Source organism: Ciconia boyciana, chromosome 2 (genome assembly GCF_034638445.1).
Source record: "Ciconia boyciana chromosome 2, ASM3463844v1, whole genome shotgun sequence".
In the NCBI taxonomy this organism is placed as follows: domain Eukaryota; kingdom Metazoa; phylum Chordata; class Aves; order Ciconiiformes; family Ciconiidae; genus Ciconia; species Ciconia boyciana.
The window spans coordinates 40,693,047-40,720,708 of record NC_132935.1 but is presented as its reverse complement, the minus strand read 5'-3'; the positions used below and the strand labels follow the sequence as shown (position 1 = coordinate 40,720,708).

The window sequence follows — 27,662 nt, the reverse complement described above, 5'->3', positions numbered from 1 at the left end:
TGATGACAAGCAATCTCATATCTCCTTTCTGTATTAAGATACAGAAGAGAAGGGGGGGAAAAAAAAAAGCCAAGAAGGAAAATATTTTGGAAGTGGTAATGTATTAAATGTGCAGTAAACTTAATAGCCTGCAATGTCATCCAATGAAAGATTATGAAATAGCTATTTTATATACCTATTTTGGCATATGAAAACTAAAATACCAGGCATATTTTATGTTTTTATGTTGAAAGACACTTTGTCATCACCAAAAGCAGTGACAGTCTTTTTCTACAAAGGACAGGGAAATACCTTTTGAAAAATAATGAAGGCACTGCTAGATACTCTTCAGACCACAAGAGCATCATGTGAAAAATAAGGAAAAGTAACCAAATTATTACAGGTGATTGAATCACTTATTTTTGAAGAATGGTTTAAAAATATTTTGTCTTTAATTGTCTGGGGGACACACGGGACATTTACATATGAATAAGCAAGAACAAAGGGGAAAAAGGTGGTACTAAAGAGTTTGCCACTGGAAGAGGGGTACATACCACTCTGTAAAATGTAGCTACAGAGATGAAAAGAATAAATTATTTTCTATATCACCATAGGGCAAGGAATAAAAGGCTTGAAATTGCTACAACAGAAAATTTGGCTTGAACATCTGGAAATAGTATCTCTGAGCAAGCACAGGAGCACAGATTGCTGAGGATAGTTGTGGAATTCTAATTACTGGAAATTTGTAAAGAACAAGTTGTATAAGCATCTGCCAGGAACGATGCACACAGTTGATAAGGCCTTTGGTCAACAGAATAGACAAAGTAAGCTTCAGGGTCCCACCTAGTCTTATTTTCTACAATTTCTGTAATATCCTGCTATATGTCAATGCGCTTTAGTGCCAAGACTATAATTACACAGGGAACCTCCATTCTCTCATTTGTTAATTAAAGAAATTCTCCCAGAAGCTTGCTGTGCCAGTCATCATTGTGACTGAGATTCCTCCTAGCCCTATACCAGCAACAGAATATTGAAGTTCAAAAATAAATGGATCAGTTGCAGATTATCTGATTTGTCTATCATGCTTTTACGTTCTGCAGCTTCTACTCGACCATTAAGCTTCTGTTCATCTCCTTTCTCTTTCCTTCTCTTGTCATCCCTTCTCAACCTTGATGCCCTACCACATTTCTTCCCTTTCATTTCCACTACTTACAATCTACAGATTGTTCACAATCTGTTCCTTGGTCCAGCTTTTCCTATTTATCCCCAACTTCTTCTTAGATACCTGTCTTCCTCCACACACTTGTTGCTCATGCCCTTCTTCAAGGGTCTTTTCCCCTAAACTCCGTTGCCCCAAATCCCTGTTACTGCCCATCTACTCTACTGTTACTCTCTATCTCTGCTGCATACTTCAGAAAACGATTAGGGCAATAAGCAGCCATGAGAGTGACCCAAGGAAAGATGAATGCAGGTGCCAAACCTCTCTTCTGCTACATAATTACATGTGCCCCATACCAAATGGTGCTAACAGAACATAAGTATCCCTTTGCAAGAAACACTTCACCTGTTTCTATGCACGATGCAACGTTGTGTTAATCACCTGCAAATTATCACAGCCTGAGCACAAAGCAATACAACTACCTGGCTCAGCAGCAGTACCTGATGGCATAGCTCTTTGCTCTCTAGCTAAAAGTTCATTCATTTAGTCATCACTTGAGAATGTCATCAGTACAGTGACATCTTAAAATTTAGGCAACTAAATTTAGGTTTCTCTATGTAGACACCTAAACCCTGCTATAATCTTTAGAAATCTAGGCATTACAGTCAATGGAGCCTAAAAAGTGAGTCCAGCACGAAGTAAACACCTACTAGGTGGTTAGCTGAAGGCTCCACTGACGGTACAGATGACCATTGTATACAGCGCAGTTGGGACACCACAGTGGCACATGCAGCCACATGCACGGGTCTGGAACCGAGTTCCATCCAGGCTGTTCTCCTCACTCATTGACATTACTGTTAGATGGACAACTCTTACTACTGCAGGCTGTTTGGAAGCCAATAGTGTGAACACTGAAAGACTCAGGAAATGGTTCATTCCTTTCTTTCAGGATGTGATCTCACGAAAGTTTCAGAGCTGCAAAGGATTAGCATCAGAGGAAATCCTACCCAGGTCTAAAGATCTAGACCAGAATATGCCATCCGCTTTGAGACAAGTGGAGATACAGCAGCAACCAGGGCCTGGGCAGGGGATGGATAATGCAATTTAGTGGCCAAACTCAAACGTTTCTTCACTGACTATTAACCAGCATGTGCATGTGTGAACTAATATATTTTAGCCATTAATACTACACGCTCTTGTGGAGGAAAAGACATACACTAAGTTTGCAATAAAAACTTATTCTTTTTTTCATTTAAACACTAGGAAAAAAAATCAAAGAAATTGGTGCAAAGTACATCTTGTGAAGCTACTGAGTCTTTTCCTTTAAACCTTCCAAAATCAATATTTAGAAAGGCATTTCCAAAATGAGTTTTCCCAATGCAAATTTTCATCTCAGTGGTATAATTTCAGAAAAGCTATAAGTGATTAAAAACAGTGCCTTGTGATAGAAAGCAATCTCAATTACAGATGCTATTATTAGCTTTTTCTGTAAAAACAAAAACAAAAGGCTAATAACATTAACAAAATCAAGTTCTGTAAATCTTCATCTGAAGCAGATCTATCTTTCTCTGTTAAGTAACTGTCCAGACGAAGAGCATCAGGCAAACAATTTTGCAACTTCTGTGTTGATTTTATTCACAGAATTATAATGCAAATATATTTTCTAAATACTTCACAAATTTTAATCCAAAAAGTTGCCTAAAGAAATAACAATCAAGGAATGAAACTTTTCTACAATTTCTAGACAAACATCCTCAAATGATCAAATGTCTATATGGTCTTTTATAACTGAGCAGAACACAAGGCTTGAAAATGGTGTAAAATCCCAAGTAAGCCAATTATGTTCATGTGGTAAGTGCATCCAAGCCAATTACATGAAGTAACAAGGAAAAAAACATATGGAAAAGAACAGAGTGATGACTAGTACATGGCAAACAATTGATCACGTCTGACCATAAGTCCAAAGCAATACAGAACAAACTGGTAAAAATATTATATCAGAAATAACTAGTAATAATACTTCTGTAATGGAGTAAATGCATCCTCTCTAGGGTCCACAGAAGAAGGGTGGCAGGGGGGGACAGGGAGTCAGCTCTCTATTTCACAAAATCACAGAATCGTAGAGGTTGGAAAAGACCTTTAAGATCATTGAGTCCAACCGTAAACCTAAGACTACCAAGACCACCATGTCCACTATACCATGTCCCTAAGCACCTCATCCAAATGTCTTTTAAATATTTTCATCTGAAATACGAAACAGTCAGCCAGGCTAAGGAAAACCTCATCCTCCTAAAGGAGCAAACACTGCTGACTTGACTGATTAGACATCAGCCTGATGCCTCAAAACAGTTAATATTTTATTAGCCAGAACTGGAGAAAAATATTGAATACTATTATAATTATCTTTCATGACTAATACACTTTTTTTATCCTAAAGATACAGCATGCATTTGGTATTTTAACACACAGCAAGTACTTTTAAGTGGATCTCTGATATGGAAAGACTGTAAAGACTTCAACTAGTTGTTTTCTGAAAAGATCATTTAAAGGATGGGGTACCTTTAGCACAACAAATAGCATGAATTGTTCTGTCCTTGCTGACGTACTCTGGGCCTCTGATCAAAGGATACATGTACAGTTTCATTCCTGAGCAAGGTAAGTGGGAGATAATATCACGCTACTATTAAAAATCCCAGAACAATTAGTGTTTATCTCTAAAACCAGTATGCACTTTCATACACTTAACACAAATCACCTCTCACTCCTGTGCCTTGTAAAAAGTTGGGAGCAGATATTCTACAATTCTGTGATTTTATGCTGTCATGACAGACATGCCAGGAAGGACGACACCACAAACAGTGAGCTGCTTAGTTGATGTGCAACAGTGGCCAGGAAGAAATCTCAACTGGGACTAGCTCAGGCAGTTTTCCACCCGTTCCTGCTGCCTTTTTCTCCTCTTCCTCCATCTTTTGCTCTCAGTACTAACTATTCCCTTTCCTAAGCCCTCTGCTCCCTTTCTTATGTTCAGAGCCTAGGAAAAGTGGTGGGTTGGGAGGGCAGGCTTAACTGCTGCACTGGAGCTGGCACCTTGGACCTATCCTGTGCATTGATAGTGATGACTGACATCCTGGTTGGTCTAACTTAGAGGTCTGGGAGGAAGGGTGCCTTCCACATAGGCTAAACTGTCTTGTTTAAATGTTTGGAAACTAATGCTGTAGGATTCGTAGTCAATGGAAAGGGGCAGTAGCCTCCTCTGTGATTATGAGAGTCCATATTACACTATTAGCATGAGTATTTCTTCTTAAACATGTCTTCTAATGAAATGTCTAGTTCCTCAGGAATGGTGAGACAAGAATGTCACAGTCTCTCTGAGGGCATGGGGAGAGAACATGAGGATAGAAGGACACTGCTTCCTATCTAACAAACCACCTCATAATTGGGGTTTAGTTCTTGTAATTAGATTTATTTATTTATTTATTCCTATCATCATTATAATGTCAAGGGAGCATTCCCAGTGGCTTCCTCTATCTTGTATCTGCTACTAACTGGCATGCAAACCAGAAAACAGCTAGGACTCTGGCTTTTAGTTAATCACTTCATAAGGCATAAGAATTCAAGATAAACCATGGTCTTCACAGCCACCTTGAGGACACATGGTCCCCAGTTTTTTAATTGAAAACTACACTGGAACTATTCTGCTGCAATGACTGTATGTTGTGCTTACTGCTAGCAGATAAGTTTTATTTAAGTTTTAAATAAAGTTTTAAATAAAAGCTATAACTGTAAAAGTTATAACTATATAATGATGTCTCCTTATTTCTCTCCCATGTTGACAAAAATAGACAAGTGGGGGGTGCCATCTCTAAACCTAATCAGAAATAAAAACCCCCTCATGTGACATAGTCCCATAGTCACTCACAGCAAAGGCTTCTCCTGCCAGTTCTCCATCTTAAACTGCCAAAATCTAAGGAAGCAATTTCCAGGGGAGCCATAGGCTTTGTATTCTAAACACCCTCCTATCCCTGCTGTGATACAAATTCAGTAATAACGTTCTTGGTAACCTGTGGATGGGCACCTTAAAAGACAGTGATAAGTAGATACCAACGACCATGGTCTGTAGAAGTTTTCCAATGAATTTTGTGACCTTGTGTTTTACTAATTCCCCTGCCCACTTCTCAAATACTCCGACCTTCCCAGTCCAAGTTTCAAAGTTTCAGTTATGGTCTGAAAAACATATATATATATATTAGTAGACCAACTACTTTTACCTGGAATTCAAAATTTGCTCAATTGTCCTCCCTCCTCCTACTAGGCCCATATCATTACCCAAATTAGTTTTTGAAATTGTGCTGCCTCTCAGTGGGCACTTGAATAAGAATTTGATGATGATGAAAAACTCCTGTCATTGTCCTGTTGTTTGGGAAGCTCATTAGGTGAGATACAGAGAGCGTAAGTGATCCACTTGTTTTATGGGCTTCTATAAATGATAACTTAGAAGGTATAAAAACAAGTAACTGCATCTAGACAATTTAAAGCCAGCAGCACTACAATAATTAAAAGATCTTTCTAAACTGTACTGGTAGAACAGGCAAAACCTCTGTAATCAACTTATCTGGGGAAGCAATCAGACAATAAAAACTGAGGCATTTTAGGGACTAATAAAGCTGTGGAATCTAATGACTATAATAAATCTTTAGCTGCAGTTATTCCAGAACAATTTCCCTTGCAGTAAAAAGTATTCTACAGGGTTTTCTGTCTGAAATTACTGTTGGTTGGTTAGATGTTGATCATAAGAAACAATTGCAGAATGATAATTTTATTTTTGGCACATATTTCCATCATTCACCTCTCCCTTTCATCATGAAGTCTTTTGGCTTCATTCAAAGGCTAGAATCAAGCAACCCTTTGACAAGACCAGAAATACATTTCTTCATTGACTTTCTGTACAAAAATACACATGAATGTGTATGAAATACACATGAATGTCCTATACATTTAGTGCAGCATAGTGTTATGCAGCAGTTTTGGACCTTGAGAACTACACTTCTGTGAAGTACAACATTGGACATTCTGCCCACAGCTCATATTTGATGCAGGCTACAATTAAATATATAAGTAAATCAATAGGTAGTATGCATACCCTTAAAAGCAGAGCTTGCAAGGGTGGAACTCAGCCCACCTAATTTGAGGTGACAATGCTAGAGGTGAGCTAAGCATGTAAGGTCCTCCTACGTCCAATGGAGCTCTGGTTAAGGTTCTCAATTGAGTTTAGGGGACAACTCATCTCGCCTTCCAGCAAAAACCTACATTTAGCCAGAAGAACAGCACTTTAGCCTCCACAGGTTATACAGGTTAGATCTCCACTGGTACTACAGTGGAATCCTACATATCCTATTCAAAGGTAAATACCTAGGATAGACCGAGGTGAATGTTGACCCTGGTATCAGAATGACACTTGCAGGGCCACTTGTGGAATGACATTGTCCTAAGCCTGGCTTATGTATACCACTGTCCCTGATGCAACACAACTGACTGCTCCAACCAAATGGCACTCATTTTCACATTCATGTTTTATCAGTTTTGAAAAGTGAAAATTATTATTGTAATTGCATATGCTGATGTTCAGTGTATGAAAGAAACACATTCATTGCAGAAAATGATTGTTCCAGTTTTTATATCCATTCTTCATCAATATAAATGAATATTCAATATATGCCAATATAAGCCAAAGTAGAAAAATGAAGCTCCTTACTTAAATTTCAATTTTGTTAGCATATGTGATCAAAACCAAAAACTACCTCATATGGAAAGACACCTTATGGATGTGGTATATATGCCCTGGATTGTACTACCTGTGAAACATTTTACAGAATTATTTCTCAGATTCACCTGAAACATCCATCCCATTTAAATTACTTGTGTAAGTATAAAGTCTGATCACATTCTTATAGAAAAGACAAAAAATCCTTCTCAATTAAATATAACAGAGAAAACTTGAAGTAATAGTACACTACAAACGAGTTTAGTTTAGTTTTTGTTTCTTTAGAGGAGTTTCCAGAGGAGTTTCTGTTAATACAGAAGAAGTTTCAGCGAGACTTTTAATAAAATTAATATCATTAAAACCTGAAATTTATAGAATTTTTAAGACATTTTGCTATGTCTTAGCAAAGTACTATGAAAACTGCAGCAGTGAAAACGTTAATGTTGTAAGATCCACTCAAAGCTGTAAATAGTTTCTGTACAGAAGGCCTTTCGGAGCTTAGATGTCCAAATATCTAAAAACAAATGCAGACTTGCGCCTACATCTCTGTGCACTGTCGGAATCATAAGCAATCCGTAAACCGAAGCCAAACATGAATTTTCAAATTCCCAACTCTGATTTCTGAGTTTTCTACATATACCAGACAGTCACGGTACAGTACTGTTTTTTAAATACATCTCTCAACAATTTATTGCTGCATCTTTTCAGGGTAATTTAAAATAAACCAATTCAATAGTACTTTAAACCACTTTCTATGACTAGGATATCTATAGCTAGACACTTTTATTGAAAGTGAAAACTTAACAGTTCAAACTATGAAAACTTAAACAGTTCAACAAAATTCAACTCGTATGAAAACCACACAAGCAGTTTAGCTATAAACAAATTTCATAAAAATGCAGGGTTGTTTTTCCCTGTAGGATGCAAACTTTTGTCAATTCAACCTGGAAAACAAAACCAGCCCTTTTTCCAATTTATAGAAGTCCTGTAATCTGCAATGGTAGGACTCAGCAGAAGCATTTATTTAGTTGCTCAGTGTTTAAAAAGAAATAAGACCACACAGCACTTAAGGTGCAAAAGGAAAGTGGCTCCACCTTGTCATACTTTCAAGTTATAAAGTTGTCTTACAGTTCTGGTTAATAACGTTGCATAATAGTAAATCTGTACATTTTCATTTTCTTAAACAAGCTAGTATTTTTACCTATGAATGCTTTTTACCCATACTGGATGGCTATCAGATGTCATTTTATTCTACTCTTTTATTCTACCCTTTTATTCTAGCACATAATGGTGGTTTTTTTCTACTACCAAATATGTAAGCCCAGTGCAGTAAGGTATTTCCTGCCAAATCTATCCTTTTATAAATGGAAATGTGGATATAATTGCCTTGCTTTCCAAGTACTGGCTAATGGTATATTTACTTTTTAAACGTAATGCTTATGTTTGACATATTTAACACTTAAATTAAATGTTTAAAGTTTGCCAGTCCTAGAAACTTATATTTAAAATACAAATATCCAAACCCAAAACCAATAAACCTTTCATTTTACAGAATGAAAAAGGAGCAGCAGACACCAGTAGAACAACTGAATCCCTTTTCCTCCACCTAGAAGTAGTGATGGAGCTACTTACAGCAGGCACTACTCTGTAGGCTATACCCGAGCAAAAAAGATGCAGGTACAGGCCCTGAGGCTTTTGTGTATTGCCAGCTGTAGCGATGCAGCTAAGGACAGATACAAACATTGATCCCAACGAAGGAGGATGTGCAAGCTTCATGCAGTGATAGAAAAGACACAGCACCAGCACCAATGTCAGAGCAGGGAGAAGAGATTCACAGTGCTCTTGGCACCAGTCACTTCTTTTCCACCAAACCTGCCTCTGTATGTTCCTACCTAAGCCTAAGCCAGACACAAACCCTTACTGGGTAAATATGGAATTGACAAGGACTGATTTCAGTGCCACCTGCCTCCCCAGACTTAGCAGCCCAGGTTGCCTCTCACCCACAGACACCCAAGGAGCCTGGTGAAGCTGTGACCTCCGGAGTCCTAAGGTAGGAGCACAACATTGAACATTTTACTCTTGAAACAGCAGAAGTTTTTAACAGCAGCCTGTGACCATGTAAGAGGGGAATACATTGCTGTCAGCTTTGGAAACGACTGTGCGTTTACTTACAAAAGCAGATGCACTCTGGATGTTTATTCAACTCCAGTTTATCTACATAAGTTGTACAGGAGCTGAGCTTCAATACTATTTAAGCTGATTTAAATCAGTCCTCCGAAATCATGCTTTTGAATTTCATAACAGAATGTTACTTTCACACTTACCTTTTTCTGTTTTGTCTTGTTCAGTTTCTTTTTCACTTTTCCCTAGAATATTAAAAATATAATTTCAATGAAATAAATTTGTTAACAGTTTATAATAAGAAAGAGATACAATAAAATTACAGCTTATACTCAAAATATAATTGGGCCAACAGGACTTTTTTGCTTAATTTTTATTTTTTAAAGTAACCATAAGCTGTCTGAACTATAGTTATATAAAAGGTCTTTCTCTGCAGATGCTTCAAATATTATGTCATTGCTTCTGTCACAAAACATTTCATAAGCTTTCCCCTTTAGATATTCGGTAGATTTTAGCGATACACACTTACAATGCAAGCTATTTTGCAAGAAAAAAAATTGTTCACTAATTAAAAACTCTCGGGAACACTAGCTTAATATATATAGTTGATTAAAAAGTAAAAAATAAAAATTAAAATCAGTTGGGAACCTAGGTCTCATTTTCAGAAGTGACTTGGGCACTTGGAAGCTTTTGTCTTACTCCAACTTTTAAAATAATTTAACTCAGGTGTTTTGTAAACATCTGAATGCACAGGTAAATGTTAAATAAGCACAAGACAGTCTGTAGCAAAAGATAGACTGCATACTGTACCGAAATCATGTAGGCATATATTGTGAAGGTGGTACATACAGAGACAGGCTTGTCCTCTCCTCTTTTTCTCCTCTCTAAATATTTTTGATCCTGCCCTACACCTCACAATTCTAACATCATTCTGTTTCTAACACCATCCCAATAAGCTTCCAATATTGCCTCCCAATAAGCTTAATAGAGAATACTAAAAAGAGGTCAGTTGGCATTTTAGTTACCAATATTTTCCTCTCTAACATACACTCTTTAATTTTGATGTATTCTTATATATAGAAAAAACATCTTTAATTTCTAAGTCAATTAGAGACATCTTGACAGAATACTCAATCTTCACAGTTTTTTTAAACCAACTGCTCAGAAGCATTATATTGTGAATAATGCACTGCGTAAAAACACTGGAAAACATTTATTTTTTCACGGAGAAATTGGGTTATGCGCACACATGAAATCAAACTATTTCTCATTCTAATTTCACCCTTTACTACAAGCTGACAAATGCTACTACTGAACGTGCAGACAGTACGACACTGATTTTTATATTCAGCACACAGCAGAATGAGTATTACCTTGATGATATGGTAAATTAAATAAATATGGTCACATTGGAAGTCATTCACCTCTCCAATTACATCATAAAATCCAGGTTGTCAATTAAATTGAAAGAAATTACAAAAAGATCTATAGAGTCAGTTACATACTATGGGATAACTTGGAGAAGGACCATTATTACTATTGCAGTTTATTAATGAAAGTGCTGTTCAGTACTTTCTAAAATACTGGCTTTTTTATTTTTTTTGCGCATACCACACAATAAATAAAATGGTTATGTCCATCTGTATGTCATCAGAAATACTGTATTTTAAGAAGAACAATAACGCAGCTCCAGGTGAGACACAAAATAGTTCATATACTCATATTTCTATTATTTTTACCCACTCAAAGCACACAAACAATTCATTACAGGACAGTAAACCATGATACAGCATGCTACTTAGCCACCCATTTTCCCTGTATCTTCCATTATCAGCAGCACTGATATTCTCACCTGACCTCTTCTCTCTAATTCCCTCTAGGTCACTCAGTGACCCTCTTCCACCCATCTTGGACATTCATGTTATTTCTGCAACTTCTTTTCCATCACAGGAAGAACAAGGTACGAGCTTATCACACTAAAGCCTGCTTCTATCTCCCATTTCTTGTCCAGCTTCACATTTCTTTATTACTGAGGCTCATGCAACATATAACCTACAGTTCCCTATACCCATTTATGTACTAGGATCAATTCTCCGAATTCTCTTTCAGACTTTTTTCAGCCTGTAGTCTGCTAAATTAGCTGCCACTGATTTCACCAAAGCCTCTCCAATGATTTTTAGATACTCCAGCTTCTCCTTCTAGGTTGCTGCTTTTGAAATTCATTACAACTTGACCTTGTTAGCTCTGAAGATCTTGTTTCTCTCGGCTCTCACCATACTTAACGAAGAATTCACTTCAGCATCATATTCAGCATATATTGCTTTGTTCCCTCTATACTGATCCCTAGCTTACTCTGATGGTGCAAATGGTTTTAATTATTCTATTTCCGAAAAAGGTTTAAAAATGTGCTGTCTCAAAGACAGGGATAAAATAGTATATCTTGAGACTATTTTATCATGAACTTAAATCAATTGTAGCTCAAACAAAAAGCTCTTCAAACCACTCTCATCCTTTACTCAATTTCTCTGCTTCCAGCAAAACAAATCTAGATCAAAATCATACACAACACTGTTTTAAACAATCTCTATAGGCTAGGACTGCTATCACTGTGTCACATATGCACCAGGTATTCCCAAGAAGGTTCCTACTATAAAGAATATATTTATTTTTCATATTACAATATGTCTAAATATTTGTGACTGCATGTGACAATGACCCGAGTCACAACTAAAATGTATTTCATACCTTGTAGATCTTACATGAATCCAAATCAATATAAATGTACAATACAATTTGTTATTTACATATACATATTTTTTGAAACATGTAAAATTGCACAATGATATTCAGTAAAAACATGACATTTTTCAGTGTCTTTCCAATATCCAATCATCCTTTCTCTTTACTTAGAAAGAATAGTGTCATGATATGATACCTTTTCAATTACTGAGAATGTGAAAAAGTCACTTAAAATTTAAGTAAGAGTAGGATACTAAAGTTTTATTTTAATATTGAAAATTTACTACAATTTTGCTTTCCTTATTGGTATTTCTTCCTGTGATTTTCAAAAAAGCAACTGAATCCAAGATTTCACAGATTCACTGAGATATAGCAAGAAGCAATATAGCAATGTGAAAATATAAAGAAAGATGTAATCTTTTGACTTTTTCTTAAACTACAGTTATTTATTCAGCAGTATTTCATCATAAAAATATGGAGGTGTTTGAAAACTGAAAAATCCAAGGAATATTTTTGTTTTCAAACAGAGAACTGCACAGCCACAACACCCTTGCTAGACTTCTGATTTAAACTATGGACCATAACCCAGAATATTTCTCTATGAAAGGTAGATATCACACTTCCCACACACATTCACCTTTGTTGAAGAGTGACATCTCATCCATTTTAAGTTACAGATAGAAAGTATGTATCATGGGCAAAATTCAGGCCAAATTAGTTGCAGCATAGCTAATACTCCAAAAGAAGAAACACAACACAATTATAGAAGAAACAGGCATTACAGTAATGCCCATTTCCTTCACATAATACCACCCAGAAATAAAAGTTACTTCTACTTGCTATATTTCTTCCTCCTTGTAAATAATACTTTCAAATATATTTTTAAACATTCAAAATCATTACTTTGAAAAATAATAATATTAATTAGTGGCTGAGGCAAATATTTATCCCCATAGTTAATGTCTACCACATTTTGGAAAAAATAATGACACTAGAAAGACAAAGATATTCTTCTGTGTTTTATTGCAGCCAAACATTAAAACAGATTAAATATACATTTTTTTAATAGTCCTCTTGACCTTGCTCAGCTTGGCATATTTTTGTAAACATGAAGCACGTAAAATCACATACCCAGTTACAAAATACTTAAAATTTGATCACAGCATAATATACTCTCACAGTCCCATAATTCTACAAATAGGCTGCCACTGTTATATAAAAAGTCCTCCATTCACCATTCTAAAATTATTCCCAAGCTTCCTCACAAAATATGGCTTTGTAAAAATTATTGCTCTGCAATTCACAATCACAGGTAATTTACTAGAATATCCCATCCCAAACCACATCACAGTCTAAGAGTATTATTGCTTTCCTGAAAAGTCTAAAGAAATCACTTCGGGATATCTTCTGTGTTTGTTGATCAGATAGAACACTCACTTATGTGGAGTCTTACTGAAATCCCAAACAAAAAAGGCAAGCATGTATGATGCCCCTTTCACTATAAATGTAAGCAACTAAAAACCTGACTTCAAAACAGTGTTACAGAAATTTAAAAACTGCCTGTCAACTAAAAGGCAACCACTGTTAAGGTTACCAAATTGATTTTTCTTCTTAAAAATTTATCTTATTTTATTTCTTGTAAGCTCCCATATCAGGCTTGGCAATTTCCTAAAATCACAGCAATTATTCCTGAGCCAAAAAGGAACACATGCAAAATGCCAAAGAAAAAAAATATGTCTTCATAATTGTGGAACAGCAGCACAGAACAGGTAAAACGTACACCTGTTATATTAAAATTCTAAATCACTCAAAGTCTAAATTTCAGAAGTACCATTTACAAGAGCATTTACGACTGTAGGTCTCAAATTTTGACACCCTATTTTTTTAAGGTTGAATTTCCAAAGCTTTTTTTTTTTAAATAAAATTTACAAGTCAAGTATTTGCGCAAATTTGACTTTTTTAACAATTCACTGAATATAAAGCTTACTAAATCCAGCTTTGAGATCATTATATTGGTAGCCAAACTAGAAGAGTTTTACTGAACTCAACCTGATTCCAGCAACTCAGTTTTGTTGCAATCTACGCTGACTCCCTGCCAGGCTATTATGTAGTTTCTAGACATTTTTGCTTTAAAAATCAAATGTGCATAAATAAAAAGTTCTAATTCACACATAAAGGGTTTCTGAAAAAAATAATTTAGTAATCTGCCCTTTTACTAGTATGAATTAAACATACACATTTTGTATGTTGTTAGACTATTTTAAAAGTCACCTGAAATTCATGTAATGTAACTGTTGACATAACATCAGTGCAAAGAGATATAAGTCAAACTTCACAGCATAGTGTGCGCCTGTTTAGTGTTTTCAATAAAATGCAGTTAGGCTGTATGCTATATCAGCAGTTATAAAACATTTCAAAATTCATAATATTATATGTTTCATTTGACCAAACTGCTCTGTACATACTGTATGAATCCACAACAAAAGATATATATTAAAATCCGAAAAAATGTACTTGCTGCTACTTTATAAATAGAATATTAACAATTGCTTGAACAGCACATATGAAATGCAGCTCAAAGTTGTAACTCTGTCACAAACACAGAAGAAAAGTAATGAATTCACTAAACTTGACCAAAAAAAAAAAAAAGTCAGACAGGAATGTAAATTAAACATCCAAGTGTTAAAAAAGCTTACTAAAATGACAGTTGGCTATGATCCATTTACAATATCTTAGTGTTTGTTCCCCAAACCCTGAACTGCTTGGTAATTACATCATAAGATCTATTACAACCATCTGCTCCCCTTTTGTAGCGTATGGTTGGGGCTGGTCCTCCTGATGTAGGGACTTTTCTTTTGAAGCTTTAAGTATCTGAAAAAATAAGGGGAAATCTATATTAAAGGACCAACCAAAACACAACTTACTCTAAAACAAAAAAACGTAAATGCTAAAAAATGCAACTTTGTATCAGATTAATTAATTTGAAAAAGCTATCATTTCTAGGAGTTACCACAATGAATATACACAAAGTTGCTGTATAAGGTGGGAAATGTAAACTTTTAAATATTTATCTAAGCAGTAAATTTTTTCTTAGCATATGGCACTTCATTTACCTTGTAAAGGAAATCCAGGCCATGTCACAAATACATTAAAACATTTTTTTTTTAAATTTTTTTTTTAAAGACAAGGACAGGTACAATTGGAAAAGAGGAGCCAGGAATGAGGAAGGGCCAAAGTTGTAAAGTGGAAACTTCTCTACACATAAGGGATTTCAGCAGTTGGTAAAATAAATGCAGGGTTATAAAAATCTCAAGGATACAAGATGAAAGGGGTGGGGGGGAGGGGAAACAACCCTTAGATATTTTAAATCTGAACATGTACAAGAGGGATCAAAATCCAAATACAGAAAGTAAAGGTATCCCAAAAAACTGTAATATGTCTCCCTTAAAATATGTCTCCAACAAGTACCACTCTATCACAAACACTGCAATTTACATGCCAGTGTAAAACAGGATTAGCCAAAAACTCTAAATCAGTAATATTTCAAGCCAGCCTATCATACCACTCAAGTGCATTCGTTTACAAAAATACAGACTATAACTGCAGTTAATATAGCCTACTGCTGGCAAGTAATATTGGTAATAATTTTAGAAGTAAACTTAGAGAATGGGAAAACAGGACATACAGATACCTAAGGATGCAGTTGCCTATTATTATTTTTTTGTGATATGCCCTGAGGTCAGCAAAAAACTTTTGACATGCACTCCAGCATATGCAAATCCCACACCCAATCCTTTCACTGGCGATATGAGAATGTTCCTCACAGCTAAATTCATCCTCTGAGCTATCTCCTGTCTTTTTTCCAAAAGAATTAAGTTCTTATGTTTCAGATTAAAAAAAAAAAAAAAAAAAAAAATCAAACTGCTCCTAACCTGATACAAACTGGTGCTACCATGCTTCAAATGAAGTTGCCTGAATTTGTAGTACCTAAGAATAAGGTCTCTATAGTAACATTTCTGAATATCTTTTACACTACCTGAAGTTATGTTGGTTACATAAATAGATACATCTTTCATATATGTAAAGAGTGCGTATGTGTATATAAGTGTTCTTCATTCAGAATAGAGTTCTTGACTATCTCTAGTACAATAAACTTTAATATTAATATTGCTGAAATAACAGGAAATACTAGCTTTGAATATCTGATGAAATGAAATCACATGAACAAAGAAGAAAAGACTTCTGACAACAAAAAAACCCCATACTGAATCCTCCATCACAAATAAAAAAAAAATCCCTGGTAAATATGAATTTCATACTCTAAGAGGAAAATGTGAGAATAATGTTGCCTTCATACTGAAATTTTCACATCCAAAAAAGGCAGGTAAACATACTTAATAGTAGGAAAAAATAATAATTTAATAGTAATAAAATTTTTATTTGTCAGTAGTTTACTTATGTCCCCTGTTTCTTTTCTCAGTTTTCAGAGATGCTATTTGTATTCTACTTTATGTGCTGACACAATAAGCTTTTCACAAAAAACTAATAAACAATAATTCTTCTGCCTTCAAAGTAGTTCCCACATAATTACACAAATTATATTTAATTCTTGACTATGTTGGTACACTGTTGCAGATTTTGTGCTGATCAAACTTTTCATTTTCTACTTCCTAAAACAAGAATCACATACATAGTACTACATCTAATAGTTTACTTGTGTATTTAGTAACTGAATAAATAGGTTTTGATTGATTTGCTCACTTTTTTCCTGTGAGTGGAATAAGAAAATATTCACTCCTTCCAGTGCTGCTATTATCATCTATTTCCACAAGATATACCAGGATAGAGCTACCATACCCTTGAAGGCTAATCTCGTAGTTTAAAAAGTGTGTTGCACTAGTTTTGAAAACAACTGAAGGTAAAAAAAATAAATCTAAAAAAACCTTTCAAAAGAATCAGAAAGACATCATATTCCAGAGTAAAAAAAGTTATTTTTGATTCTAACAGTGTTTGAAAACAGCAAGGACTCTCTTTGTATCACAATACAATAAAAGGAGAGTGGACAACTAGGTTCAATTTCACCATCTTATTTGAAAGTCCACCTGCAATTAAAGGAGTGATTGTCCCTTTGTACTCAGCTGTGGTGAGGCCACACCTCAAATACTGTGTTCAGTTTTGGGCCCCTCACTACGAGAGCGGCACTGAGGTGCTGGAGCGTGTCCAGAGAAGGGCAACGAAGCTGGTGAAGGGTCTAGAGCAGAAGTCTTATGAGGAGCGGCTGAGGGAACTGGAGTTGTTTAGCCTGGAGAAAAGGAGGCTGAGGGGAGACCTTATTGCTCTCTACAACTACCTGAAAGGAGGTTGTAGAGAGGTGGGTGTCGGTCTCTTCTGCCACATAACAAGCAATAGGACAAGAGGAAACGGCCATGATTCTATGATTCTAAATGGAATATTTGGAAACCATCTAAGATTTTTTTTTTTATTTGATGAAGGTAGGAAATTCATTTACAGCTGCAAGACTGAGCCATAAATTACAGCACAAAAAGTGATAGAAATATGGTCCATGAAAACAAAAATTAAAGATTTCAAGTTGATAGTTGGATTCTGAATTTAGTTTTAAAATAGTATATGTAAGTCAAGAAATCACCTCAATATCCTCGCATCAATACAACTGACACTGTGCAGTGGAATTATCTACTGTTGAAATTTTGCAATAGTCCTGTAAGGGCCTTTTTGTTATTTTAACTTTAAGGAGCAACATTTTCTGAGAGAAAACATCTTTTCTTGTTCTACAGTTCCAACTTAAAGCACAACAAACCAGCTGAACGCTACCTTTGCTGAACTTCTTGCCTATGCTGTCAAAGGTCACTACTGCTTCTTCCTACACTGATTATAAGCTGTGGTTAAAAATATTTCATATTCATTATGAAACAAAACATTTTTATATAACGCATCTATTAATAAACACCTATGGCTTCAAACATTTCAACACACCATGTGGCTGTTATGATAAACAGGTTAGAAAGACCTCACAGACGACACAGTTATGTATTGATATGAGCATTTCAAATCACCTCCATTAAGGTTCAGCATGTAAATTAAAATATGAACTAAACCATGCCTCCAATCTGTAGTGGGCAACCACAAAGGCCTCCTACATTTTTTCACTTCTCTGGCTACTTTTGGCATGCCCAAGAACCAAATACAAGTTTCCTTTCCCGCAAGGAAAAACAAAACCTGACAGAAGTACCTGGGCACCACACCACTTAGGAGCTTCTGCATATTGCAAAGATTAACTAACCAAGAAAGGTGCTCGGGCTAATCAGAAAAAAACAGAAATATAGCTCTCGGGGCTCCTGGATTGCAGCTTCTGTGATTTACTGCCCAGAGATACAGCTCAGTGTTTCACTCAACACAACTACTTTGTTATGAAGAACAAACTAGCAACTTGTAATAATTAACTCCAAAAAGCAGGTGAAATATAACAATATGCAGTCTTCAAATTCAGAAGCCATTTAGCTACTCTAAAAATGGTTTGGGTAAACTCTATGTTTATTACTGTCAGACAACAGATGGAAGAGCTGGAACTGCTGTTGTTCTTAAAATCAATTATGTCAAGAAAAATGTGATGGCATGACAAAACAGTCCTGTTGCCAGATCAGTGGCCAAAGAATGTGCCGCAGTCGAACTCCAACAGATCTGACTGATACACAGAGAAGTGACAGTATCACCACACATATCAGTTACTTTAGGAAGGAAGTACGCACATATTTTGAGACCTGAAATTTTTATATTTCCCTTTACAACAAAAGTATCCAGCTCTGTCTGAAATCATTAAAAATTAAGTTGTAAATTAAAACTGCTCACAGTTTTATTTGGAATGCCTCCATACAACCCAGTAACTATTACTAGCATTTATCCAGTACAAGATAAAAATTACTGCTTCAAAAACAGGAAGCAACTTTAAATGATAATAATGATATCCCTTCACCCCTCTCCAGAAACTAATTAATTTACAAACTTTCCATATAGCTATAGCTTCATTTTTTGGGGAAAAAAAACCAAGTACTTAAGATTAACTTACCCACTAGATCATCATTTGAATAATCCTCAGCTTGAACAGGCATTTCTGTAAGACAAAAGTGTACGAACAATTCAAAAAGGACAGTTCTCTAAATATTTCTTAAAAGCTGCGTTTTTTCCCCTTATGCTCAAAACAGTGACCTATCAAGACTGCTCTGTAATACTACTTTTGCAGAAGTCGGATGCAAATTTTCCTCAGCTAGATTTTTACAGGGGAAAGATTAATACTTAAGTAGGCCAATGAGTAAATTGCAGGATTGCATAGTTTCAAAAATGATACTTCAAAATTCTGAAACAATACTATCCAAAGCACAAATCTCCCAGTTTCATATCCTACTACAGTATGGGCTTAGAAAACATTCATGTACTTATTATGTTCCCAGCTGTAATTGTGAAATATTTGACTTAAAAATTTCATTCTTTTTAGTTCCTTATGTATGTTTAAATTAGACGTGTCACATGTTGCCAAGTGCTATTACTGCTAATAGACTGACGGTTGCACATAGCTCACTATTCACGCATGGAGGGAGTCAGGCTCACCAGAAAAGAATTCATAATAGCCAGGATGCTGGCTGTAGACAGTAAGAAGAATCGAAGAGAGGGAAATACATTCTTTGACTCGGGCAGCCCATAAATAAAGTGCTCAAAGCTGGGGAGACATTCCACTTTATTTTATTTCTTACATATATTCTCTTTCCTGAGTACATGTTACTGGCTGGTGGAAAACAGAGCATAGCAAAGAAATCTTCAGCTTCACATGACCTAATATGGCCATTTTTATGGCTGTAAGTTTTTCTGAACTGGGAGCACTCTCAGCTTCTAAAACTGAAGAGTGCTCTGTAAGCCATTAAAATATTGTCATTAAATAACCCAAGATGCTAGATTCCAACAACACAGTTATGTTTGTCCTTAAAAGAAAAAAGCTGCAGAAAAAGTTACAAATGTATTTTATTGCAGCATAGAATTCTATTCTATGATATTTATCATTCTCAAAGTAGCAAACTCATACAAAAGATAATATACAAACCTGATTCCTCTGGTTCAATGGCCACAACATCTTCTGTATGCTTACTTTCTACTGTTACAAAGAAAATAAGTGTTGAAAGTTACACACAGTATGTTCACAATTTTGCTTTTATTCCCTCCTGGCCACCCAATCAAATTAGTATCAAACAAAAAGGAAGACGTAAACTTCAGAACAACCAACTAAGTTAACTTAACAGTAGAAAAAAGGTACTGAATGCATGTCATGTCCAAAAGTTTAGCTTTGTTATTGACTTCCATTCCTAGTACACCCCTCAAAAGTGATTTCGGTTATAATTGTTGTTTGTGTGAAACAATAACGTTTGTTTCCCCATTTAATTATATTAGAACACATTTTTCAAGTGGAAAACCTAAATACATATACCATCTAATCCTACACACTGTGCTCAGACTAAACTGCTTAGATCACTTTGCTCTAGCTGACTGAATTAACGTCATGTTTGAAAAAAATCTTGCTTAATGGTATTTTTAACTTCTTAGAGCAAATCTTCAAATTACATTTGACCCAGTACTCATTTAAAATTCCCTGACACCAGCACAACAAAAAAAAAATTTCACAACTTAATCTTTTTGAGTAGTAACGTGGGAAATTAACATACTCCATTCCTCAAACTGAAGCTCCAAGTACTTCATAAGAACATCATGAAGTTCAACAAGGCCAAGTGCAAGGTCCTGCACCTGGATCAGGGCAATCCCCAATAACAATACAGGCTGGGGGATGAAGGCATTGAGAGCAGACCTGTGGAAAAGGACTTGGGGATACTTGTGGATGACAAATTGGACATGGGCCGACAACGTGCACTCACAGCCCGGAAAGCCAACTGTATTCTGGGCTGCATCAAAAGAAGCGTGGCCAGCAGGTTGAGGGAGGTGATTCTGCCCCTCTACTCTGCTCTGGTGAGACCCCACTTGGAGGACTGTGTCCAGCTTTGGGGTCCCCAGTATATGAAAGACATGGATCTGTTGGAGCGGGTCCAGAGGAGGGCCACAAAAATGATCAGAGGGATGGAACACCTCTCCTATGAAGAAAGGCTGACAGTTGGGGTGGTTCAGCCTGGAGAAGAGAAGGCTCTGGGGAGACCTTATTGCAGCCTTTTGATATATGAAGAGGTCTTATAAGAAAGATGGAGAGAGACTGTTTACCGAGGCCTGTAGCGACAGGACAAGGGGCAATGGTTTTAAAGCAAAAGACATTAGATTTAGATTGGACATAAGGAAGAAATTTTTTACGATGAGGGTGCCGAGACTGGAACAGGTTGCCCAGAGAGCAGTGGTGGATGCCCCATCATTGGAAGTGTTCGAAGTCAAGTTGGATGGGGCTTTGAGCAAGCTGATCTAATGAAAGATGTCCCTGCCCATGGCAGGGAAATTGGAATAGATTATCTTTAAAGGTCCCTTCCAAGCCAACCCATTCTATGATTCTGTTCGGCATATTTCTCTGCTTCGTTTTTTGTTTGTTAGTTTTTTAATTATATTAAGAAATAAAAATGAAAGAAAAAATGTTTTCTTTCACAAACTATAAAAACTCATACCTGATGGCTCTTTATCAATATCAAAATCTTCAATAATTTCATCTATAGGAGAAAGTATAAAAAAAGTATATAATGAACTTTTTTTTGTTTACATCAGATTTCAGAATGCATGTATTTAATCAAAACACTTTAAGATCACAATTACAAAATATATACCTGGCTCCGTGGCTTCATTCACCTCCTCTGGAAGATCCTCAATAACTAAGAAAACACTCAATTCAGAGCAATTGCGCTGGTTTTGGCTGGGATAGAGTTAATTTTCTTCATAGTAGCTAGGATGGGGCTGTATTTTGGATTTGTGCTGGAAACAGGGTTCATAACACAGGGGTGTTTTCGTTACTGCTGAGCAGTGCTCACACAGAGTCAAGGCCTTTTCTGCTTCTCACCCCACCCCACCAGCGAGTAGGCTGGGGGTGCACAAGAAGTTGGGAGGGGGGACACAGCTGGGACAGCTGACCCCAACTGACCAAAGGGCTATTCCACACCATATGCCGTCATGCTCAGTATATAAAGCTGGGGGAAGGAGGAGGAAGAGGGGGACACTCAGCGTTTGTCTTCCCAAGTAACCGTTACACGTGATGGAGCTCTGCTTAACTGGAGATGGCTGAACACCTGCCTGCCCATGGGAAGGAGTGAATGGATTCCTTGTTCTGCTTTGCTTGCGTGCGCAACTTTTGCTTTACCTATTAAATTGTCTTTATCTGAACCCACGAGTTTTCTCACTTTTACTCTTCCAATTCTCTCCCCCATCCCACCGGGGGGAATGAGCAAGCGGCTGGATGGTGCTTAGTTGCTGGCTGGGGTTAAACCACGACAGCAATAACGAAGTCAAGCCCTCAACTGATGAAACTTACATACAAGACAAAAGAACACAGCTAGCACATAGACACGTTTAACTGTGAACAGTAAATTGCTATAAACAAACAGGAACTTGGATGAATTTGAGGAAAAAAAGAAATTACTTCTTAACTTTTCTTCCCTGTTTCACTAAAGAACTGCTGTATTCATTAGGTAAATATTTCAAAATTGTACCTTCTGAAAAAAAGTTGTTTGGATTAAGACACAGTAACCTTAAAAACTGAAATTTTAAAAACAATCCTTAATGTTTCTAAGCATAATCAGTACTCCCACTTTCATCTTTTGCAGCATCAACTCAATCTGCTAGACATATTAAAAACCAAACAAAAAAACCCCTATAATCTTTTCCTATAGAAGTCTTTTTATTTGGATAAACATGCAATTCCATGGTGGGTCCTACTTTCCTTCCTGAAGGGCAATGAGCAATTTCTTCATATAGGTTCCATGGAAAAATAAATTATTTTTAGTTTTATTTTCTTTTATTATGGCACCTTTTAACTCATTTGACTGTCCTCTTAAGCTTATGATCACAAAGGTGACAAAACAGATGCAATTTATTTACAGTAGAGAATTTCTTGACTTCATTCTAAACAAATGTGTCTTTTTGAATCAGCTGTCTGAGATGACTCTCAAAACAGCTGGTATTTCAAGACAACAAAGTATATAGGATCCAGAGAGAGTACTGCAGACAAATAATTTTTTAATTGGTTCTGCTAGTTAGACAAAGGCAGTAGCAAAAAGTATGCATCAAAGTAGAGCTAGTATTGACAGCCTGTAAATTCTGAATGATCTTAAGCACTGGTTACAAGGTTACGAGCAACGCTCACAGCAGGGAGCAGGTTGACTGTCTGTGCTGAACTGCTGTGTTCCAAATGTCCACAAAAACCCTCATGTGCCCCACTTTGTGTCAGTTGAGACCTTAAAGATGAATCCTCAAGGATAGTATATTAAAAGAACCTGTCTCAGTTCATACTCAAAAACCTAACTTTATACCTATACAAACTGTAATGCACCTTTGCCATAATAGGCAATATATCGTGACTGAAGATGACACAGATTACATATTTCAATATATATAAACAGCAAAATTAAGTTAATGATTTTTATGCTAACTTTATTAAAATATTTTGCTGATTTTGAAAATCATATATATTCCAAATAACATTTATTTTAGAGGTATTTCTACTGTAATTACATATGAAACAAAGATTTTTCTAATATGCTCCATATATCTATAAATATATATACATGGAGGGATGTGTGTGGGAGTGTACACACACCCCACCCACCCACACATACACACACATATATACATACATATACATGTATATACCTGTATCTTGAGTCTCAGTCTGCTTTTCATGTTTTGGTTCTGAAAGGAAAGAAAAATAAAGTTCCTGCTGAGTTGATATGCACGAAGTATCCTAAAAATTTGGTTGTTAAGCATCCAGTTCATGTCTTCACTGATAAATGCAAAGCTCTCACAGACTTTCTCCAGTTTGGGAGCCTGAATAGATATATGAACCTTTACTGGAGCTTATAGTAGAAACTCTAGACATAAAACAAACACCAAATGTGAACATAATGCTGAAATTTCAAGCATTTCTATCCACACAGATGAAATACTGAGAACAATGACAACAAAAAGGCTATCATTCTGTACAATTCTTGTAATTCACCTACACTCCTAATCTTTAAGTAAAGAGCCAGTTTTTCTAACTCTGAATAAGAAATAGGTTAAGAATATTCATTACTTTACTTTAGATAATGTCTGAAAATAGACAAAATGCTATCCATTAATTGCCTGAATTTTCAATATACATTCATTGTGATTTTTAGAACTAAAGTCCAGTGTTCATCCAATGGTTTGGATAATTTCATTATCTTAACAGGTACTAACCCTCAGCTGAAAAAGGTTATTTACATAAGATTTTTAAAAAAATAAAATCTTTCTACTACTGTTTTATCTTAAAAGGCACTAATAGTCACTTGGCTCCCCCTCCATCCCTTTAAAAAAAAAAAAAAAAAAAGTTCTTACAGTATGTTCTTAAAAAAACATCCAGAACTCTTCACTTCTAATTAAAATCTCAAACTTGCCTTGTTTCTCTAGTTTCACTGCTACGAATTGTATAAAATGCTTCATAAAACTACTGAAAGTTGTGTACAATAACTGAGTTCCTGTATTCAAGTTACATGATCAATCCATTTACACACTTCAGTGTGGGCACATATACTCATTTTAACTAAAGAATTTTTAGCATTAGCAATAACTGCAGAAGGCATGAAGAAACTGTTCCTTTCAACATGCTAGACACACAAAGTGGGTGCAGCCTACCACAGGCCTTCAGTTTCTCCCAACACCATGCAAAGTAGAACTGATTACAGGAACTGCAATCCTAGTAGAGCTGGTAGCTCATCTGAGTTAAGAACGAAGTCATACAAAGCAAGAGTCAGAAAAGAAACTGAACTGCTCTGGCCAACAATCATCTTGGCACTGCCCTCTCAGCTTTCTGAGAATCCTAGGAAGCACCAGGATTGGAGAAAATATTACATCAGAGCATCTGCCCGAACAGGGGAAACACATCTGACAGAGATAAGATACATTGACTCTAGAATAGAGAAGCTTATACTTCTGCTGATTTCTCAGACACTTGCATCTAAAGCTTTAAAGTAATCTTCTGGTGAACGTGAACTGCAGTTTTGGAACTACTGTCAAAAATACAAGCTTTACATTTGAGAGAAAGAATTTCAGATCTCCATGATGGCCTCCATCCCTTCTTTGACTTTAGATAACAGGTGTTAAAAACTCTCTTCTCCAGAAAAAGAGCAAAGCTGTTTCATTTTCGATTCAATCAAAAGCATGTCAAAAGGTACAAGAAAGATGGGCCAGGAGATGACAGGAATGAAAACTAGGTACTACAACTGCTAAAATGGTGTCTAGCACACATTCTTGAACAATTGCAACTCCTATGCCCTGAAACTATAGACTGAACTCAGAAGGAAAAAATGGTGTGTCACAGAAAGACGACCTTACATCTTTCAGCACATCTTCAGAGATATCCATGGTTGGCTGGTTAGCTCAAACCTTAAAGGACTGACAACAAAAGAGGTGAGCTTATAGGACTGTGTGTGATTAGACTGTCTTCCCCAGTGGTGTGTCTCATCTTTTCTAGGGATCCTGATAGCAATTTCTGATTATTTTCTCTGGTTATTTCTGAGACACCGATGAGTGCCTAGAAATAAGGGTGCCTGTACACAGGTATGCCCTTGGAACAAACAGCAAAATTCCAAATAACTTTGTAACTTTATGAAACTTTCAAGATGGGGCAGACAGGGGATTAAAAAAAAAATAAAAAAAAAATCAATCAATCAAATCTTGCAAATGCCAAGAACACTCAATGCCTCACATGATTGGTCTTTTTCTTCTACACTGCTCCAGGCTAGAGCTCTCAAATGAAATTCCTCTAAGAAGTACAAAGAAAGCATTGTGCTTTCTCTCATAACGAGAATGTCTTCAAGGGAGAACTTGGAAGCAAGGCAAAATTCTGCCATGAAAAGGTGAACTTTTATCAAGAGAAAAGCAGTTTGTCATGGATTATGTTGAACTGCAGGCATAAATTGCTGCGTAAAAAAGCCGGGAAATTTAGTAGCCAATAATAATAATTTTTTGACAATCACCTACCTTGAAATTTCCTTTTGAGAAAAAGAATGGAACTTCCTATTCTCTTCATCAGCCTAATCAGAACATTTGGAATAGTAAAGAAAGAGTAGCAAAAACCTAAATCTGATTTATCTGATACTATTTAAAACTCTCATTGCAGCATATAGTAGCAATCACACATGAAGCCACTGCTTGCCAAAGCACATGAACTACTCACAAAAAAGAGTGATTCACTGTTTTTGTGCCGGGGCCAGAAGAGACTGCAGAATATGAAATGGTTTTGGAACTGATTCTATGGAAAACTGACGCAAATTACTTTGGAAACCTCCATGATCATCTTACTCCAAAAGCAGGTACAGATGATCTTCCTAAGGGCAGGGACCGTGGAAGGGTCCTCTCTCTGTTCATGTCACCACTACATATGAAGCAGTATGAAAAGTAAAGATTAAAAGTTGCACTTCTCCTTCATATCTAGGTGTGAGAAGCAAGAGAAGTGATTCTTGATTAGGAATTGATTGTAAAATAGGTATCTCCTGGAAAGGAGAGTAAACAATAAGCCCGGGGGAAAAAAGCTAGGTCTCTCTTGCTCTTCCGTCCTATTGATGCTGACGTATTTTGCCAAGGGCATCATAGCTGAGGCAAATAATTCTTTTCTGCAGACTGAGAAAGACATGGACTAAGGGCTGAATACACCTTTGGGCCACTGAAAGTCCTTCAGTGGGATTTTGACTTCTATCCCAAAGGTGGATGTCAGAACTTCCCTCCTGATGACAAAGAATGAACCGCAAGGTTTTCCGTCTCAAATATTTTGAAGTTAAGAATCGCTGTCCTTTGCTCAGGTTACATAAACATGGAAAATAAATAAGAGTGCTTTGAAGATATGCTTAACTTCTCTGAAGTATGGTAGTCCCCCAGAAGGATCTCACAGAAGGAATCACAACCACATACCTTTGTTTCAAGACTGTCACCACGAGTCATCTTCTCGTTTACTTTTTGATTTGGTGTCAGCAATCATTAGCAAATCATAAATCAAATAAAACTAAAACAGAGTCATCTCCAAAGAACTGGTAGTTACAGACAAGATGAAAAGGTAACACTGAGCTATACAGATGCAATGAATCACAGCTGACTTGGCTAGGGTTTCCTAAGAAAAAGGGCATGCGAAGTCTTCAACTTTCTTATGCCACATAAGCACAAAGTATGACAAAGAGGACAAATATGGGAATATAACCTATACACATACTTTAAACTTGTTCCAGTGTTAAAGACCAATTGATTGCTTACGTACACATGGGGTTTGAACACAAAAAAAACCCCAACCCTTAAATGAAAACTTGCAAAGTAATGTGACAGCATGGATAATTTTAGGACAAAGTAATTTCACTTTCATATTAATGAAAGACTTTGGTACTGTCATTTCACTAAATATAGCAGTCGTCATACCATGGTCTTCATTATAATCCCCATGCACTTCGTCCTCTGTTTAAAGAAAAAAAATCAGTATGAATATCCATGGAATTTTAAGGCAATAAATACACACAAATAATACAGTGTCAAGTTTATTCAGGACAAAAAAGATATTCAAAACTATAGTATTTTATACTGTATTAAAGTTAATAACAGTTCAACAAAGATGAAGATTTCTAAAAGATCCTGCAGAAAGAACTGACTCATTTTTTGGCATCACAAGATAGACTTAAAGCTAAAGCACTATCAGTAGGCTTT

General features: G+C 36.2%; 1 protein-coding gene across 6 annotated transcripts in view; it reads right to left on the bottom strand.

Moving 5' to 3' along the window:
• The window catches only part of ASPH (aspartate beta-hydroxylase), a 120,732-nt gene that overhangs the window by 44,997 nt on the left and 48,073 nt on the right, over positions 1–27,662 (bottom strand). For 5 of the 6 annotated variants that reach the window (XM_072852432.1, XM_072852426.1, XM_072852429.1 and 2 more), the window contains 6 exons: positions 27,381–27,416; positions 23,610–23,648; positions 21,419–21,460; positions 19,870–19,920; positions 18,844–18,888; positions 9,224–9,265 (listed from right to left, as the gene is read on the bottom strand). In XM_072852432.1, the coding sequence (XP_072708533.1) occupies positions 9,224–9,265; positions 18,844–18,888; positions 19,870–19,920; positions 21,419–21,460; positions 23,610–23,648; positions 27,381–27,416 (255 nt within the window). The remainder of the gene's footprint in view (positions 1–9,223; positions 9,266–18,843; positions 18,889–19,869; positions 19,921–21,418; positions 21,461–23,609; positions 23,649–27,380; positions 27,417–27,662) is intronic. The other variant, XM_072852428.1, reaches the window with a different exon arrangement.